Source organism: Pholis gunnellus (assembly GCF_910591455.1).
Source record: "Pholis gunnellus genome assembly, chromosome: 18".
Classification (NCBI taxonomy): Eukaryota; Metazoa; Chordata; class Actinopteri; order Perciformes; family Pholidae; genus Pholis; species Pholis gunnellus.
Genome location: NC_136545.1, coordinates 6,306,212 through 6,324,045, shown reverse-complemented (window position 1 = coordinate 6,324,045; position 17,834 = coordinate 6,306,212). Strand labels below are relative to the sequence as shown.

General features: G+C 41.9%; 1 protein-coding gene across 1 annotated transcript in view; it reads left to right on the top strand.

Annotated features, from left to right (window-relative positions):
- whrna (whirlin a) overlaps positions 1-17,834 on the top strand; it is a gene marked incomplete at both ends in the record, with an annotated part of 122,266 nt that overhangs the window by 42,155 nt on the left and 62,277 nt on the right. The window contains 2 exons of the mRNA XM_079178528.1: positions 11,154-11,372; positions 15,232-15,357. Of these exons, the coding sequence (XP_079034654.1) occupies positions 11,154-11,372; positions 15,232-15,357 (345 nt within the window). The remainder of the gene's footprint in view (positions 1-11,153; positions 11,373-15,231; positions 15,358-17,834) is intronic.

Sequence of the window (17,834 nt, the reverse complement as noted above, 5' to 3'; positions counted from 1 at the left end):
TGAGGGCAGATGAATAAAGTCTTCAGGTGGAGAAGCTGGTACATGTATTGGCAGTGAGGCGGCCCACTTACGGAGAAGTTACTTGTTTGACCCCTGATGTGAGTTTACCTTCAGCCGTGAATGTGTTCAGTCGTCAGCTTCAGACTGGTCCTTACACTTCTTCAGTGTGTTGTTCTGCTCACAGCAGTTAAATGTATCAAACCAGCTTTTTTGTTTTTCATTTTATTTTTATACCACGAATATAATGTACAAAAAAAGCATCCCTACTATAAATTAGTTACTTTATTAATAGAAATGTTGGAGGAGATATATCCTGCTCAGTTTCAGGTACTTGTATTTTGGGTTACTCACATGTTTACATGCTTTAATGTCGAAAACACATTGTTTTTTTCATACTGTCTGTCTGAATATACCTGTATTCACTCTCCGTCTGAAATGTTCAGTTTTAGCGCCTCTCTTTTAAAGCATCTATACTGAAAAACACCAGTATGCCCTGAACACTTGCATTATCTTTACTGACCAGCAGGGGGCGACTCCTCCGGTTGCAAAAAGAAGTCTGGTTGTATAGAAGTCTATGAGAAAATGACTCTACTTCTCTCTTGATTTATTCCCTCAGTAAACATTGTAAACATGAGTTTATGGTCTCAATCTCTAGTTTCAAGTCTTCTTCAATACAGCATGATGTTCATTTAGTAAATTATGGTCCATTTAGAATAAAATAGACCATAAAGCGGAGTACCCTTAAGGGCGGGCTTACTGTGATTGACAGGTTGCTACCAGAGCCGTATACGGCGTCTCTACGTCACTCCTCCGCATTCCAAATATGGTAACTTCTGTTCATTAGTTGCAAAAAAACTCAACATGGCGACGAACTCGAGGCTTAAAAACGCCAGTCCACAAACCAATGGGTGATGACGCAATGACTACCTCCTCCACTTCTTATATGGTGTCAACTACACAGAGTTTAGCAGCACTTCTACGGGTGACTGTATAGTTGTGAAGAAGTGATATGATTGACTTGATTGCTGATATTTTCTTTCCTTATCATATGAATATTTTTATGAAGAAAAACCCCACTGTAGATTACTACAACAAAGTAGTCTCTGGAGCCTTGTAGACGAGCTGCTCTAATCAAACTACAAAGGGATCTGTATCTGCCAAAATCAATGATCGGCAATTAGTATCGGGGGCAAAAAATAATGCAGGGGGATCTCTAAAAGTTCTATTTTCTCCCTTTTTTTTCTTTTGTGCCGATCCGATCTGTGATCCGATCCGTGACTCTGATCCGTGATACGATCCATGATATGATCCAAACCGTGAGTTCTATGATCCGTTGCACCACTAGTTGCACTAATTTGAGTCTATCCTTGAGCGAGGCTGAGAGCCGAAGCAGTGATAATTACTAAAAAAAACATCCCGTTTGATTTCTCAGACACTTTTCCAATGGCTCCGGGGGAGAGCTCTCGTCAGAACGCAGGACTACATCAGTGTGGGTACAAGCGCTCCAGTTGATTCGTTGTGAGCAGTGAGAACAATGGCAGCTGCAATAAACCTGCAGGCACAAAACCATCTTTGTATCGTATAATGGTGAGCTTGATGCAAAGTTGATGGCCACTCAGATTTTGAAGCAGAAACAATGAGACGGGGCTCCGCTGGGATTCTGAGCCCAAACTGCTTGATTATGTTCATTGTTCTGTTGTGGAGGATGAAACCACATCTGCTGCTGCTGCTTGTCAAAATTTAGCGCCATTCATCACTTTTGTTAATAAGTAAGACCCATCACAGCTGATTGCACATGCTTTACCCAACATGAATGGTGAATGTTCCCACAGACGTTTTATATTCCGATAGACAGAAGCGAGAGGAAGGGACCCCGAGCAGAGATTAAGCCGCGAATCGACGCTCCCATTATCTGTCCTCTCTCTTTCTCTTGCTCTCTCTCAGTCTGAGTAAATATCAGCGACGGGCATCTGTGTCCGGGAGCAGGCTTCATAAATAACAGCCGCTGAGAGATACGGAGTTCAATACAGGAGATATGAGAGGAGCTATAGGAGGCGAGTTTGATTAATGAGCTGGTGCAAATGAAACGAGTGGAAGGGTAGATTGATCCGTAGCCACGCCAGCCGTCCTGACACTCCTTCTCTTTTTAAACAATTTCGAGCAGATCAGTGTCCATGTTGATCACTGTTTAATTAAGATGTATTAACTATCTGTGTGTCCTCTTTTTACACTTTGGTGAAGCAGTTAGTAGTGTTGTTTCACAGCAAGGAGGTCCAATACATTTTAGAAATCCGTTTCAACTACTCCAGAGTACCTCAAGTCCCATACAATATCTCAAAAGAGGAAAGCAGCACTGGTTCCCAACAAACAAACAAAAGAGAGGATAAAAAAGTCATTTCAAAAGTTAAATACAACATTTTTAACACTAAGTACAACACACAATATTCGGCAGTAGAATTTACTTTCAAGTTCCAAGGAAAAGCTCCGATAAACATAAACCTCTGAATATCTCCTGTCCAACATGAATACAAACCGAGTCACACAACATAAATTACAAAGGATATTATGACGTATGACAAAACAATAATAAGCAGTTACATTTTTTTACCTCCACGTTTCTTCTTAAGAAGGAGAAGTGTACAACAGAATTTGCTGAGGTGAGCAACAGAGAAAAACTTTGGAGATTGGACATTAGGACAGGATCCCTGGAGACTAAGCGCTGGTGGTGGTGGAGTTCAGCTGAATCCCCCTGAACACTCTGGAGGTCACGGTGGTGATGAAGAGGTGGTGGACTTGATGAAGACATGTCAATGATATTTATAGAATCACATCCAGGGAACGGCTCGAGGAATCGCGGCAAAAAAATAAGTAATTATGATATGATAACATCATAATAATGAATAGGGAAAAGCACAAGTAACCAGATGGAAAAGGAGAAAATCAATAAATACTTGTCATTGTGTCTTGATAAATTGTTGATTAATTATTTGTGGGTCATTTTATCCTTTTCTCCTGTAACTTACTGTGTGTTTACATCTCAGGCTCTACCTGGTATTCTACGGCTAGAATTCTTAAAAATGCAACTGTTGTCTCCATGATAAAAATGTGTTGACAGGTCTGTTTTGAAGTCTTTCACAAGGGGTTTAACTTTGTTGCCTTCTCTCTAGCCCCGTCACAGCAATGACAGCCATACATTCTTCTGTTTCCAGCCTCTCTGTTGACCTTAAAGGTACAGTGTGTAACATTAATAGGGATCTATTGAAAGAAATGGAATCTAATATTAATTAGTATGTTCTATTTAGTTATTTAGCAGGTCCTCTTCACGGAGCCGACCGCTATAGTTTCTACAGTAGCCCAGAAAGGACAAACCAAACACTGGCTCTAGAATCGGACTATTCACATTTCCTTTATCGTTCTCTTACACGGGAAAAGTTTCAGTTGGTTGCAATCTACAAGCTCACCACTAGATGCCGCCACATACGACATCACTTAAAATGACAAATGACAAAGGTGCTGCAATACAGAGGCCGTATACAGCAGGAATTATGACACAAATCTAATGAAGTGACTTCTTGAAGAGTGATGGAAGGATGAGCTCAACAGCAGAAAATAATGAAAAGACAGAGACAGAGAAGTGGTTACAGTGTTTATGTTGATCTCTTAATGACTTCAATTTGAATCTTTTCCTGCACACATCCTGTCTGTCACATTGTCTCATTTGTATGTTGATGTGTGGATACGTGTGTGCATGTGCAGGTGGTCTAGGGCATTCATTCAAATGAAAGAGGGAAACAGAGAGTGAGAGATGGATTGGGGAACGGGAGGATTAGCGGAGATGGCTTGGTGCAGAGCATTGTGGATGTTTTCCTCCGGCTAATCCCTGTGATTGATAACTCTCTTCCATTAAGTCTCTATGTTGGCGGCTGTGTCAATTACTCATTAATCCGTCTAAGTGTTTACTTCATTTGGAGCCTAAAAACTGCTTCTCTATGTCCAACAAAATGCGCATGTGCATTCTCGCACACTTGGCAAGTACTCACAAGTCAGTAAGTCAGTGCAGAGAAAGTTTCTGTTGAAATGAAACTTCTGGTATTTGTGAACCTGGGTGTGATATTTTTGTTCAAAATGACTATCGGCCATTCACTCAATGCCATTGATCGGGGCAAGGAGCTCAAGCCTCTCGGAGCTTTCAGAAAAGACTTCACAGGAGTTGAGTCGAAAGTTGAGTCTAACGTCTAAAGTTAACAGAGAAAGTAGTCCCTGGAGTTCTTTGTAGCTGTTAAAGCAAATTGTACAACATAACAGTTTTACCTGCTGTTCCAGTTGACCTACCTGCTTTATTCATTCACATTTACCAGCCGCAACAGCGACGCTGTTTTTTTTTTTTGCACTTTGTGAGTCTGTGTTAAAATGGCAAAATGTTGTGGAGACACTTATTGTAGCGGGAGCTAGAAGACGGTTTGAGTACTTAGCCAGATGTTTATATTTCTGTCTGTCTGTGGATACATTTTGTCAGCGCTATAGCATCAGAACTGTATGCAGTCTAATGTGTATATGAAATATATATATAGTTGATATAAACTCAAAGTCATCATATTTACCTTTGACATCCGAACCAAAATCATCAGCAGTTGTTTGGTATTTTTCCCGCTGATGTTCTGCCACCTTTTATTTCCTGGTTTCTTCGATTTGATAGTTGACTTGCTGCACCGTCTTTAAATTTTGAGAGTGGGTATAAAAGGTCTACGACTCCCAAAGTGTTCACCCAAAGTGTTTGTTAACAGCCCCAGGTTAATATGCCAGCACTTTGAGTTGTGAACGTAATCATAATGTTTATTTCGATCTTTGAGTTCAGTGAAACGCATAAAACAATAATAAAGCTAAAACCCCCCCTAGCCACTGTTTCAGTCCAGATGTAATGTGCCCACACACCAACAACACTGTTGTAATGTATTCTGACTGCACTGTGTGAGACTGGCACGTTGTGGTTCTACTTGTCAGAGCAACACTGCCGACACGTGCCAACTGAATGTAAAAAAAGAGAACATGTGATTCTCTGTGTTTACTCTTCGTTCTCGTGTCAGGGAAACACTTCATCGACAGTCTCTCTGCCCCCCACCCCTCCCCTCCCCTCCCAAAGGCACAAATACATACAGCTGACAGATGGATTGGACTTTGATAATTGTGGCAGCGCCGCACGGCATCGATGGCTATATGATCCATTCACACCGCTGACAGATCAGCTTTCCCTCCCAGCCGCGCTCGGGATTTCCAACAAGCCATCAAACAAACGTTTCGTTACAGCTCGCTCGTTCTCCAGAGCCCGCCGACGCTGCTGCCGGTTGTAATTGGACAAACACACCGTGAACCCGCGATGCGGCAGTGCCAACGAAGAGTAATGAGACCTTTTTAATCTCCTGACCCTTTTTAAGCTAATACAAGATGACGTACTCGCTACGACTTCCTCCTGTGCTCCGCTGAGTACAAATACAGCCAAAGGGACATCACCGATATGTGTAGGTCCCTTTGATATTTTAAACTTTCATTTAACGGCTCGAGGCAGTTATTAGTGCCAGAAAAGGTTTACCACAGGCAATTTGAAGCGAAAGGCAAGCCCCCAGAGAGAGTGTGATAACCTTGTAAATCAAGCACATCACATCCATAAGCTTTTAACATCTGAATGGAGCAGTCATTTTCAATACTGCAACCAATACACGGATTAGAAATTAAATTTGCTAATGGACATTTACTTTTTATGCGACGATAAAAACATGATCGCTTAATATGATTAGAGAGAAGCTGTGTTTTCACACTTTATTACGGTCTTCAAAGAATTTTGGAAGCTGAGTCTGATGGCCATTACACCTCTGTCTCACACACACAGATTTAAAGTGGCAGTCTTTCTCTCTCTTGTCTTGCCAACAAGCCCGGAGCTTGCACGCTTGCGTTGAGCACCTAATTTCCATGCTCCCAGTCGCTTGTTGAAACAGTAGAAAATCATCAGCTTCTCCTCCATCATGTTCTTATATATAGAACAACTATGCTATCTTTTCAGGCTGGATTAGTTGTTCTCGCACTTCAGAATATTGTCTGAACAACAGGTTGAACCTTTGTGTCGTTGCGCTGCTTGGGGCCTTTCTGAGTGTTGGAGTAGTGCTGGGCGACATCAACAAGGTTGAATTCACATTGAATGGCATCCTCTCCAGTGCTTGAGTCTGTTTGTGTGAACAGGGCATTAGAGGATCTTACTGCACTTCTGCAATTGGCTGCGGCATTCAGCCATAGTAATGGCTGGGTGGTCTCTGTGTGTGTGTGTGTGTATGTGAGTGTTGTGTGATTATTTGTCTGTGTTCGTCGGGTTTTGCCATCTTGCGGAGCATCCAGTCAATACAGGGAAAAATGAATTCAGATACTGCTCACTTTCCCAGGTGTTCATTGTGTCTTCCCATCGAATGTGAGTGAAGAGTAGTCAGAATAATCTAGTTTTTCTTCCACTTTTCTTCCTGAGGGTTTGATATGAGACGTAAAAGTATGCATCCCAATGTTTTCAGTCGTGTGCAGTAATAAGAGAAAGATTCTTTGAAAGCATGTTTGATTTGACCGTGCACAGGTTTGTGCACGCTTTGATGAACCGGTGTTCACCTGTGCTCTGTGTGTGTTCAGAGCATCTCATCGAGCGTGTGCAATTAGCGGGAACAAATTAGCGCTGAGTGGTTTCAAATAAGTAGCCAGATCATCTGCCAGCACCAAAGAAGAAACGCTTTTAACGGACGACTGGTGGACCGTTTTCTTCTACTCTCATAAATCCACCTGTCCAAACCAGAACCCCATCTAAACCCTCATAAAAACAGAGACTTTGTGTTTGTGTGTTGGACACAAGGTAGCGCAGTGGGGGCTTAACTCTATTTGGGGCCCAGTGTTAGATTTAGAGACTTATTTAGTTTTCTCGAAAACGGAGCACAGCAACAACTTGTTTTTTTCGACATATATTGATTATTTTCCCTTGAACAGAGTCTCAATACTCCTTAGTGACTCTGCAGTTTGCATGTTGTAAAAAAAGAAAGAAACATTTTCTATTATTGTAGACTTGTTTGAATTCATATACAGACTCATACAGACACTCCCATAGGCAATTTCCAGCCGTTCCAACACATATTTTGATATTCAAATACTTACATATACATACATATTAGCACATGACATCTTGGTATGATCCCTACTAACTTTTGGAGATTTAACTACTCTAACTAAAAAGAGTTTACAGTGCCATTGGGGCCATTTAATGCAAACTCTTAACATAACTAGGGGTTATGGTTGAATCCCTCATGTCTCATGAGTCAATTTCTCTGTAGTTCTACTCTGCCATTTGCCAGGTGCCTTTAAATCTCCCACAGTATGCGGCCATGCATTTCTAAGCGATGAAACTGGATGGATTCCACAGCCGGGCTTTGTGCCGTCAGCTTTTGTGTATAAAATGGATTGCCGGCGCTCTCGTGAGAGCGTATTGTTTGTTCCGCGGCATCATCTGAAAGCAGTTTACCTGCCGTTGCTATTTCCCATTACGCCGTGGTATATATTTCATTATTTTCCCCGCTATGTTTGTTCTGTTCGAAAGCGGGGCCCGAGCCTCATCAGCCCAGTGTCACAATCAGCACTTCCCTCCAGGGAGGCCGCATTAGGACCACTGTTTTACGGCTCCTCGGTCCGTCAGCCCTGTTTCTTATTCACAGAATGGAGCGGCTTGTTAAACCCACTGCCCTCCCTCCGTCGCCTCCATTACCCTCCATCTTTTTTTTTCTCCGTGTGTGTCTCAGACCAGCGTGCGCCATGATCAGCTCTGTTTGGAACGATAAATCAAAGTGATGCTCTGTGGCTGGTTGGCCAAGTGTCCAAGGGAGAAGCCAGTGTGCTTGGATCAGACAATCACCAAATAAAAACAAAGACGCCCCAGTAATTTAGAGTTAAAAAGCTGTTTGAGATTGTGGATGCTGCAGTGCAATCTGTAACGGCTCTCCTGTCGTGATGATATCATCAGCCCATAGAAATGTCTGTCCTCCATTGTATCAACTTATCTCTACATAGAGACAGCTGTTTCCCAGTTCCATGATAGCAGTACTACATACTTCATATTCAACCTGTTCTTACTTCCAACTTGTCAAACACCCAAGCTTGATCTGCACCAAGGCACCCTTTATCGTCTGCATGACACCCCGAGTTCCAACTAACTCCAATGTAAACGCGTAGGGCTAGGCAGAAAAGTCATGTATCAAGATATTTTTAACCCAATACCTTGATGTCGACATTGCAACAATATTGTCTGGTTGAGCATTCGTGCATTCATAAAATAACAACGAGATTTTTGATAAATAATCTTCAGTAATGGGGATGTAATGACTAATTGGGTAAAGGCAAATCATAAAACAACTAGACCAATCTGGTAAGTTTAGAAAATGACATCACTTTACTGTAATGTAGCCTTAAATACCAGGAAAAGACAACACTTCCCAAATTAAAGGGCTACTTCAGTGGGCCTGCCTACGTGTTGGTGAATTTGTGTTTTTTATTATAATATTAAGATTTCCAAAATTCAAGACGATAGCTAGTCTCATAACATTGAATACGTTACTTTGTGTATTTTGAGATTTTTGAGATCTTCCTCTAACATTTTATTGAAATGTTTTGATTTTGAAGGAAATGCCACTTCAGTTTCCCTTTTTTTCCCCCAACATGTTCGGTCTGCAGACGGTGTGATCCTGATTGCATTTTGATTCCCAGGACCTCCTGGTGATATCTGATGGCTCAGAAGGATGGGACACATGTCGTGGGCTGCTGATGTGCATATTTCATATCGAGGAGAAAGCCTTTGACATTAATACTGTCACATTTTTGACACAATAAGAACATCATGAAGACAGGCAATTTTCCTTTTTGGCTAAACACTATTTGTGATAATGTGTGCCTTCCTGGATGCAGATAGATTTATTTTTTACTTGTAGTTCTCTCTCTCTCTCTCTCTCCCCCCCTTCCCTCTGTGTGAGTTAGGGGTTACTACAGTGTGCCTGCTCATGTGTTGCTGAACTTATATATTATCTACACCTCTGCATTGATGGTGCCCATAAAAAAGGGAAGGAGGTGGAAGAGGGAGGGGTTGGTGACAGGCATTTTGCTCCAGTCAGTGATCTTCGGTGCTGACGGGGTTTTGTTTCCTCAGAATTGAAGTTATTATCTCTCAGCACAAATCAAGATTGTGAAATTGATTCAGCTGGATCGCTGCGCTCGAGCAGACGGTCCTCTTCTGCAATCTGCAGCACTGTGACAAGTAATGATTTCAGTTGTTGCTTGCAGTATACGTTAATAGCCATTCCAACAGCAGCATTTTAGTAGTTGCTTGCAAGTATTGTCAGAGGAAGACAAATACGGGGAGATTAATGTTAAGGTTAGCATAATTTGTGGTTCACCGAAGAGGAGAATGGAGGTGTATTGAGTTTGGATACCGAGCACAGAGCTACTTTGAGAAGTCTTTTCACTAACCTTACACACAGAGTCAGCACAAAGGACTTCTGAAGCTATCGTGGTTTGACCTTTGAGATTTAGATGTTTTTTAAAACACAAGAGGGCCTTTATAGGTGTGAACAATGCCTTAGTAATGAATCCACAACAGTACACAGAGGTTACAAAAGCTTTGAATATATTTAACATCAAGAACAGAAATAATATGGATTGTGATGGAGACAGACGGTCCTGGTAGGGATTTTACCATGTTAGAAGTTGGTATCGTGCTTCATTCAGGGTGCATCTAGTCTCAGCTCTTTTATCCTTGTTGCTAATACACTCGAAGAAATAAGGGTTCCAAACAGAGTCATTTGATTCTGAAGAGCCCTATTTTTTAAGAAAGGGGTTTTCAATGGTTCTTTGTGAGACTAGGGGCTCCATTAAAAACCCTTTTCATCCAAAGAACCCATTTTAGAAGATAGAGTTCTTCAAGGATCGTTGAAAGCAGGAGTTTTAAAAGGGAACGCCCACAAACCAGCCCACCAAGCCCCAAAAACTGATTGTGAACCATGATTGTAGGGGGGTTGGGCTGCACCACAAGCCCCTGGCCCTCTAGAGTTCTAGCTACCCTTAGAATATGAAAGAGATCTTGGTAGAAACTCCAGGGTGGGTTCTTGATAAAACCTTTGGAAGATAAAAGTGTTCTTGGTAGAACACCTTAGAAGTTACAACGGTTTTGAATAGAACCTCCAGCGAGGGTTCTGGGTGGAACCATTCACAGATGGTTCGATGTATAACCAAGATATAACTCAACAGCGTTCGTGAGAGAAAGTACAGACAAACATTAACCGTTTCAGAAGCAGTGTACGATGCACTGTACATTCCCAAAACCAGTCCCTTGAGGTCATTAAAATGACATGTTACAGTACATCAGAAACAAGATCAACCATCCATGACAACACTAAGATAAATGAAACAAACAAAACAAGAGTGCAAAACATTTATAAAATTGTCTCAAGTACACTAATAATGATGGTTGTTTCACCTTTAATTGAGAATGTAGTTTGTGCAATACATCTTTGAATTGAACACACTGTCTTGTTTTTAAATCGACAGTGTTTGTTATAATTTCTAGTCTGGAATGGGAGTCGAGGTCCTCTTTGTGTTTGTTGTGCACAAGGATAGTTTGATCATTAAGAGCTTCAACCCCGTTCGGTCTGATTTCTCCGGACCAGCGGGCACAGGGGAATACATTGATCTGCAGAGGGATTGCACATACAGCGAGCTATCAGAAGGCAATGAGGCACAGCCAACAGCAATTTTCAGTAGAAATGTCTTAGAAACGTGTGTGTGTGTGTGTGTGTGTGTGTGTGTGTGATGTGTGCGTGTGTGGGGGGATGGTCATTTGGGGTTTTTGCAGTCTGAAGCACTGCAAAAATGGGTTGCTTCTCTGTAATCTTTCATTTTCTCCCGAGTTTATTGTGCCCTACTTTATTCACTGCTACAACCTCACACTGTGTGTGTACCATGCTTGGATTTATGTTTACGTATTCTATGGCCTTAGAAAATCGGATTAAATTGATTGAAGATTTGTGGGTACTCTTTTTTTTTTTACCTTTTTGTTGTGTGTTTATAACGTGGTTCTCCTCTCCGCTCCTCAGGTGCTGAAGGGCAGTAAAAAGCTTTGCCTCTCCGTGCGTTCAGTCGGGCGGATTCCAGGTGGCTATGTCACCAACCATGTTTATACCTGGGTTGACCCTCAGGGTCGGAGTGTGTCCCCTCCTCCGGACCTGCCTGAGCATCGGAGCGCCACGCTGAGAAGAACTGACAGCCAGCGACGCAGCAACATGCAGCTACTGCAGGAGGGAGACGAGAAGAAGGTGAGGATGTACATGGGAAACACAACACTGCAGCGCTGGAATCATGGAGCAGTGCTTCTATCGCCTACTTCTTTTTTAAACACAAATATCCCTTTTACCTTCATTAGAATACTATCAGGGGGAAAATAATAATATTCATATTCGAACCGTGTATGACGACTCATCATTTCAATATTTTATTGGTGGCCATGACATTGATTTGTCTAAAACATTTCTTGTCCTTTCCATCCATAATGCGCTTTTAACAGCTTCTGTTTGCAGAAAAATGCTTTACGGGGAACAGTCTCTTAAATATCTTTAAAGCTCTGAGAGTTTATGCTAAAATTTCTAAAATCAAATATTCATGACCAATGTAAAAAGGCAAGCTAGATTTAGCTGAGCTAAAGTAAGAAACAAAATCTAAAAGTGTTTGATCCATAAATCCAAAATTCCATGAAAAATAACTCAAAAAAACATATCCAACTTCCTCTAAAGGCAGCATCAAACGTGTTGCTGCTGTAACAGGCGTCATGCTGTGAACAGACCTTAAGACTGAGACGAGCTGTTTGAGACGAGTGTTTTTTTACTCTGCTGCTTATGAGGTCCCTGTGTCTTCGGACTCTGATCCCCACTCAACTCAACTCATGTAAACTCCTCACACTCGTCACAATTCCTCCTACACTACCCATCAAAAGCAGTTCCTGAATGTATCTGAGACAAGAAATAGTCCATGCATTTGCAGAATCACTTATATCACTTATATCTGCATCGCCCATAGTGGCTGTGAAACAGGTGAAGTAGTTTGGATGGTCTCCAAATCATGCTACCATCTGAGTCAATAGGTTTGCGACCAGGGTGACTTTGATGGAAGTCAGGGGGAGTAAAAGTGAATTATAATATAAGACTCAGTAATGGACAAAAGATGATGGATGCGAAAGAAAAAAAAAAGATTTTTTTTTTAACAATAACAGTAATTGGACCTTCAGAGCCACAGAACTCCACCCTGTCACCACCTGGCGACCTGCAGGGAAGGAGCTGTCAGAGCTGTTTTAAAGATTTATTACACTAGAACTTTCAATTTTTCAGCAGCTGAGAGCCACACATGAATCTTTTTACTGCTTCAGCTCCATTAATACAGGCTGTAGTTAGTGCCATGTAGATCACATTTAGCTATTTTACCTTCTTTCAACCTTTAAAGAAAGAATGCTATTAGTTAGGCACTTTCAAAGATGATTTAGATTTCAAACAGGTAAAGCCACTTTCAAGAGTACAGCAGCGTAACACGCGTAATATAATGAATGAGTCCCTCCTATGATTACATGCAATTGTGTTTGTCCAAACAAAGGCTCAATGAATTCCATTGCTTACTAAACAGAGACACCGGACAACTGGGAGTCCTTCTGGAGACAAAGAGCACGTTGAAGTGATAACAGCTGATGCCAAACAACACTATGAGCCCTATGAGCTGCTCTGTGCCGCCAATAAGAGAGGGATTAGTCTGGTAATTAAAACCATGTCCTGCATAAATGTCACAGAGAGCGTGAATGCCTCCATATTCTCACTGAGCAAAGGTGGCTGGCTTACCTCCAATAAGCAGACAGTTGTTGTTAAAAAAAGAAGAGCTGCAGTGCCATATGCTTTGGGTGAAAGTGAGATAGATTCTTGAGCCAGATGCCAAACCTGCACCGGCTGGAAGGTAACGGAAGCGAAGCTGACATTGTTTAATGGAGATGTTTGCGTATACGTCATCTTGTGGTTGCCAAGGTGCTCCTGATTTCGCTTTTCAATCTTGGCGAGTGACTGCTTCATCAGGATCAATCCAAGTAATCAAGAGCCTCAATGTGATGGAGGGAAATGTATAATTTAAAGTTTGGCACGGCTGAGCCACCGCTGAGCCTCTCCCAGCGGACAGACTTTGTTGTGTCCTCTTTGCTTTCTGAACAGAAGATTTTGAAATACTTGAGTTGAGTTCATCAATGTAGCCGGTGAAAGATGGAGGAAGCACAACTCTTTTAAACGGCACTTTGAACCCGAATTTTAATATTTAAAAAGTTGCGGTTTCGGGTGGTCGAGGAATCCCGAGTCAACGTTTGGAAATAATTAGCATGTAATGTTGTGTGCCATGAAGAGAGATGGCTCTGGCACTAGAAGATTACTGAGTTAAGTCAGCTAAGGGCTCAAGGACCAGAACAAATAGCTGCAGAGTTAAGGGACACCCTTGATGAGATGACCCAGAGGCGCCCAAACAAAGAAGAGCAGATTATACTTGATGGAGTCACTGCCAGTGGGTTGGAATAAAGCGGTTTTATCAGACAAATGAACCCTTCATCAAACCATAGCCTCCGGAACAGAAAGCAAATAGGCTTTCATAGATCAAGACATGAGACAGCAGCTGGGAGGTCAAAATATAATATAGTTAGTTTCTTTACATGCCAAGTGCAGTTCCTAGTTCTACGTCCTGCTTGTCAGAGTCACTCTCAGTGAGATGGCTCGGCTCCACTCTACTGTGAAGTGCATCGCATTTTATTTCCAAAGTTATGTCTGATTTGTGCAGAATTGATGATAATCGGAGTGGATGTTGCCATTAATGTGTGTGGGTTGGCTCCTTAATCTAAGAGGTGGGTTACGAGCAAATAGCTCCATCACTGAGTTCTTGTTGTGCACGAGCATCGTCTGAAACATATTGTGGAAGTGTTTTAAAAGTAGTGTCGAAAATAAATGGACTGTACTTGACCAGCGCTTTTCTAGTCTCCCGACCACTCAAAGTGCTTTCAGCACTACGCGTCATCCTTCACCCTTTCACAAACTGATGGCAGATACACTACATTCACACACCGGAGCCACAGCTACGGGAGCAACTTGGTGTTAAGTGTCTTGTCCAAGGACACATCGACATGGGCTAGCGGAGCCGGGGATTGAACCGCCGATCCTCTGTTTGAAGGACGACCCTGCTTTACCACTGTCTCCTCACAGTGTCTCACCGTTATTGGAAGAGCGGCTTGTGAACGCTCAACACAAAGCTGTGTGTCCTCCAGACGAGGGAAACAGTGAATGTTAGAGGTACCGTGCTGGATGGATTCCTTTTCAATACTGCATTGATTACCCTGGTCCTAACTGTTAGTCGCTTTATAACCGCAGCATCTTGAGAATCCAATTAAGCTCCAGGTGATGACGTTGCAGTGATGTTTTCAGCAGTAACACAAATGGTAACATGAATGACAGTATTTAAAGGAACTTTCTTTTGCTTTAAAATGATATAATTTGATGTTTACATACATAATGTATCATAATGATAATTTCCTTTTAATTCAAATTTGTTGTTTGAAGAGAGCTTTCCATTTTGCAGCACACGATTAGGTACCTTGTCGAATAGGCATTTCTACAAAGGCAGAAACTGGACTCGGTTTGGCACAGTCATGTGTATCCTGTAGGTATCATTAGCTCCCCGCAGCAGTGTGCTTATTTGAGTGCTATTGTAGTCGGGGTGGATATTATGGTTATTATGGTTTGTTGGTTATTTGAATTCCAACAATGTCGGATATTGTCCGCTCTGCTCATCAGGGTGATTGACACGGATGAGCGCTGTAAACAAACTGATTGACCACTCCAAGCATTTGTTCAATCAGAACAGATTCCGGCCTCCTCATTAATGGCTCCCGAAACTCTCTATTCTCCGGCGGCTCAGAGCAGGGCTGTCATTTCGTCTGTGCATTGTGTTTCACAGCTCCGTTTTCAATGTGAAAAAGCCCGACACCACGGGTGAGTCTGGCAGCCTGTCAAGCAAAAACGCAATTGAGACTGCAAAATGAAAATGTAAGAAGTGTCTGGTTCACACCAGTTTTCGATATTTAACCCCCGTTTCTGTGTCTGCGTTTGATAGGTCAACTTGGTGTTGGATGACGGCCGCTCCCTAGGCCTCATGATACGAGGGGGAGCAGAATACGCTCTGGGTATTTACATCACCGGAGTGGACCAGGGATCAGCAGCACAGTGTGGAGGACTCAAGGTATCACTTCAATCTCTCACTCGCTGTCAAACACACACACACACACACACTGTCTCACTCTGACCTGACATACGTATGACATCTGTGATATTTTAGTTAAGATGTTAGTTATTGTAATGCTTTGGTCTTTGAAGTTGTGCTTGCAGTGGACACCATACACAACAACAGCTCTCTCATATTAAGCCTTCTTTTTCTGATGCCTCTCACCTGATACGCGTTTGGTTAATATATAAGACCGAAAAATAGTTTGAAACGTCCGTGAAGATGGCTTCTTCAAATGTCTCGGAAAAACAGCAAATTTGGAACCAGAACAGAAGCTGTGAATTTAGCTGAAAAGATTACTTGCTTAAAAATCCATTAACAAAATAAATGTTAAAGCAATGTGAAACCGGAGACAAATTCCTTGTATGCATACGCGTACATGGCCAATAAAGCTGATTCTGATTCTGATAGTTGTCGATTACTTTTCTGTCAATCAACTAATTATTTGAGCTCTATAACAACCTGTAATACGTTAAGTTATTAGCAATAACTTGCGGACCTTTGCTAATTCAACATGCACACTTAAAATCGTCATAAGAGCTCGTAACCTTTTGTAGTGACTATAACTGTTCTGGTTTTTTTTTATTTGACAAAGGCATGGGCTCCTGAGAGGGAAGATATTCCTTTCACCTGCTGTCCTTACAGGGATGTCAGGCCACAGGTACAGAGCAGCTGGTGGGAACTTAATGTAGGATGATAAAAGTGATAAAAAGCCGTTGGTGATGGGTCGTATCAGCACCAGCCCGTCTATGGTTAGATCTCTCTATCCGGGGGGGGACGCCTACTACTCTCTCTGTGTAGAAAATCGGCATCTCTGACCAGTTAGGAAAGTTCCTTTAAGATATTTTTCTGTCACAGTGACATGACAACAAAGGAAGAGTTAATCCAATATGCCACTTTCTTGCTACTTTGGGCGATTCTCTTGTCAAGCTGCCATTCTTCTTCTTCTTCACCATATGGGCTGTCAAAGATAATGGCTTCAAGGCGGTTGAGGAAATTAAAAAGCGACATATGCTGTTTATTGGATATATTGTGCTGTGACTATACTCGCATTAATGTGGGCATTAAGTCCCGGAAAGTAAACAATGTTGTAAACAATGGCCTTTTAAAGACTTTAAAGACACCATTTAAACATCTCTGAGTGATGTTAGTATTCTCTTTCAGAGGAGGCAGTTTGTGATGAAGAAATGAACGAATTAATTATTTTCAAAAACTTCCGTAGTGACCGAAGATGTTTTGTTATTTTGGAACAGAATTACAGTGTTTCTTCTCACTAATTACAGTTTCCTCCAGATATTGAACATTTTGTCATCATTCAGAGGACTTTAGCAAAGACAAGATATGCTGTGTTCAGTTCCGCAAGCATGCTGTTTGACACTTCCCAGAACGATGAAAGTTAGTAACAGTGGAGGGTGCTGAGAAAGACATACGGACACCATGGTGATGCAGGGCAACATTCATGGCTTTCACTCTCATTTAAATAGCCAGGACAATTTATCAACAAACATTTTACAGACTGAAGACTCGACCGGTTTCATCATAGTTTATAGAAATGCAAATACCGTGCTGATACCGCCAGCGTTATACCCGTTCATATGTGACATCCGTCGTTTGTCACTATTAACAGAGAGTCTGCAGTATATTTTACATTAAGCTTCATGATTGAAGAAGCTTTTTGTATCACGTCTCCACTTCTCTCCATATTTCCTCCCTCTCTCGCTTTCTGTCTGTGTCTGTTTCTTCCCTTATGAACTGACTGGATTGAACGCTGTTGAATTGAATCGGCCTGCCCGACGAATCTGGTGTAAAATATCAACTATATGTTTCAAAATGCAGGACAGATGCACCATAAGGGACCTACATTGGGTACATTTTCAGGTATCCATCCTCAAGAGTTGGTTTTGCTTACAGATGTGTGTTTGTCACGGTTACATGGCAACAGAAGGAGAGTGAGGATGGACGTCTCCTCCTGGGAGCCCTTCATCTCACGCCTGTTAGTGATCAGCCTGTCAACCAGCCAATTACATAGACACCTATTAGAGGGCCCACACCGGCTCACACTCAGCATAGCTGCATCTTAATGTGGACGGTTGTTAGCAACTAGAAAGGCATCTTATTAAAAAGAGAGGACAGGAAAGACAGGAGGTCGAAAAGGCTTTAATATCCTGTGATATGACTTTCTTTATCTTTATGTTTCTGCTTCCCTCCCCTAAAGTTATTTTCTTTATTTCATGTGCATGAACTACTTAACACTGCCTCTTGTGCTGTGACGTGCGCTTTAAGGAATGTGTGAGTTTTCAGACCTCAAATAGCCTCTCTTTATTTGGGCCCCAATATCCTTCCCTTTTCTCTGTTTTGGTGGCGGGCAGCTCAGTATTTGGAGTGGAATTTTGTCATTTTAAAATACTGGAATGAATATGAGCCAGAAGAGCTTC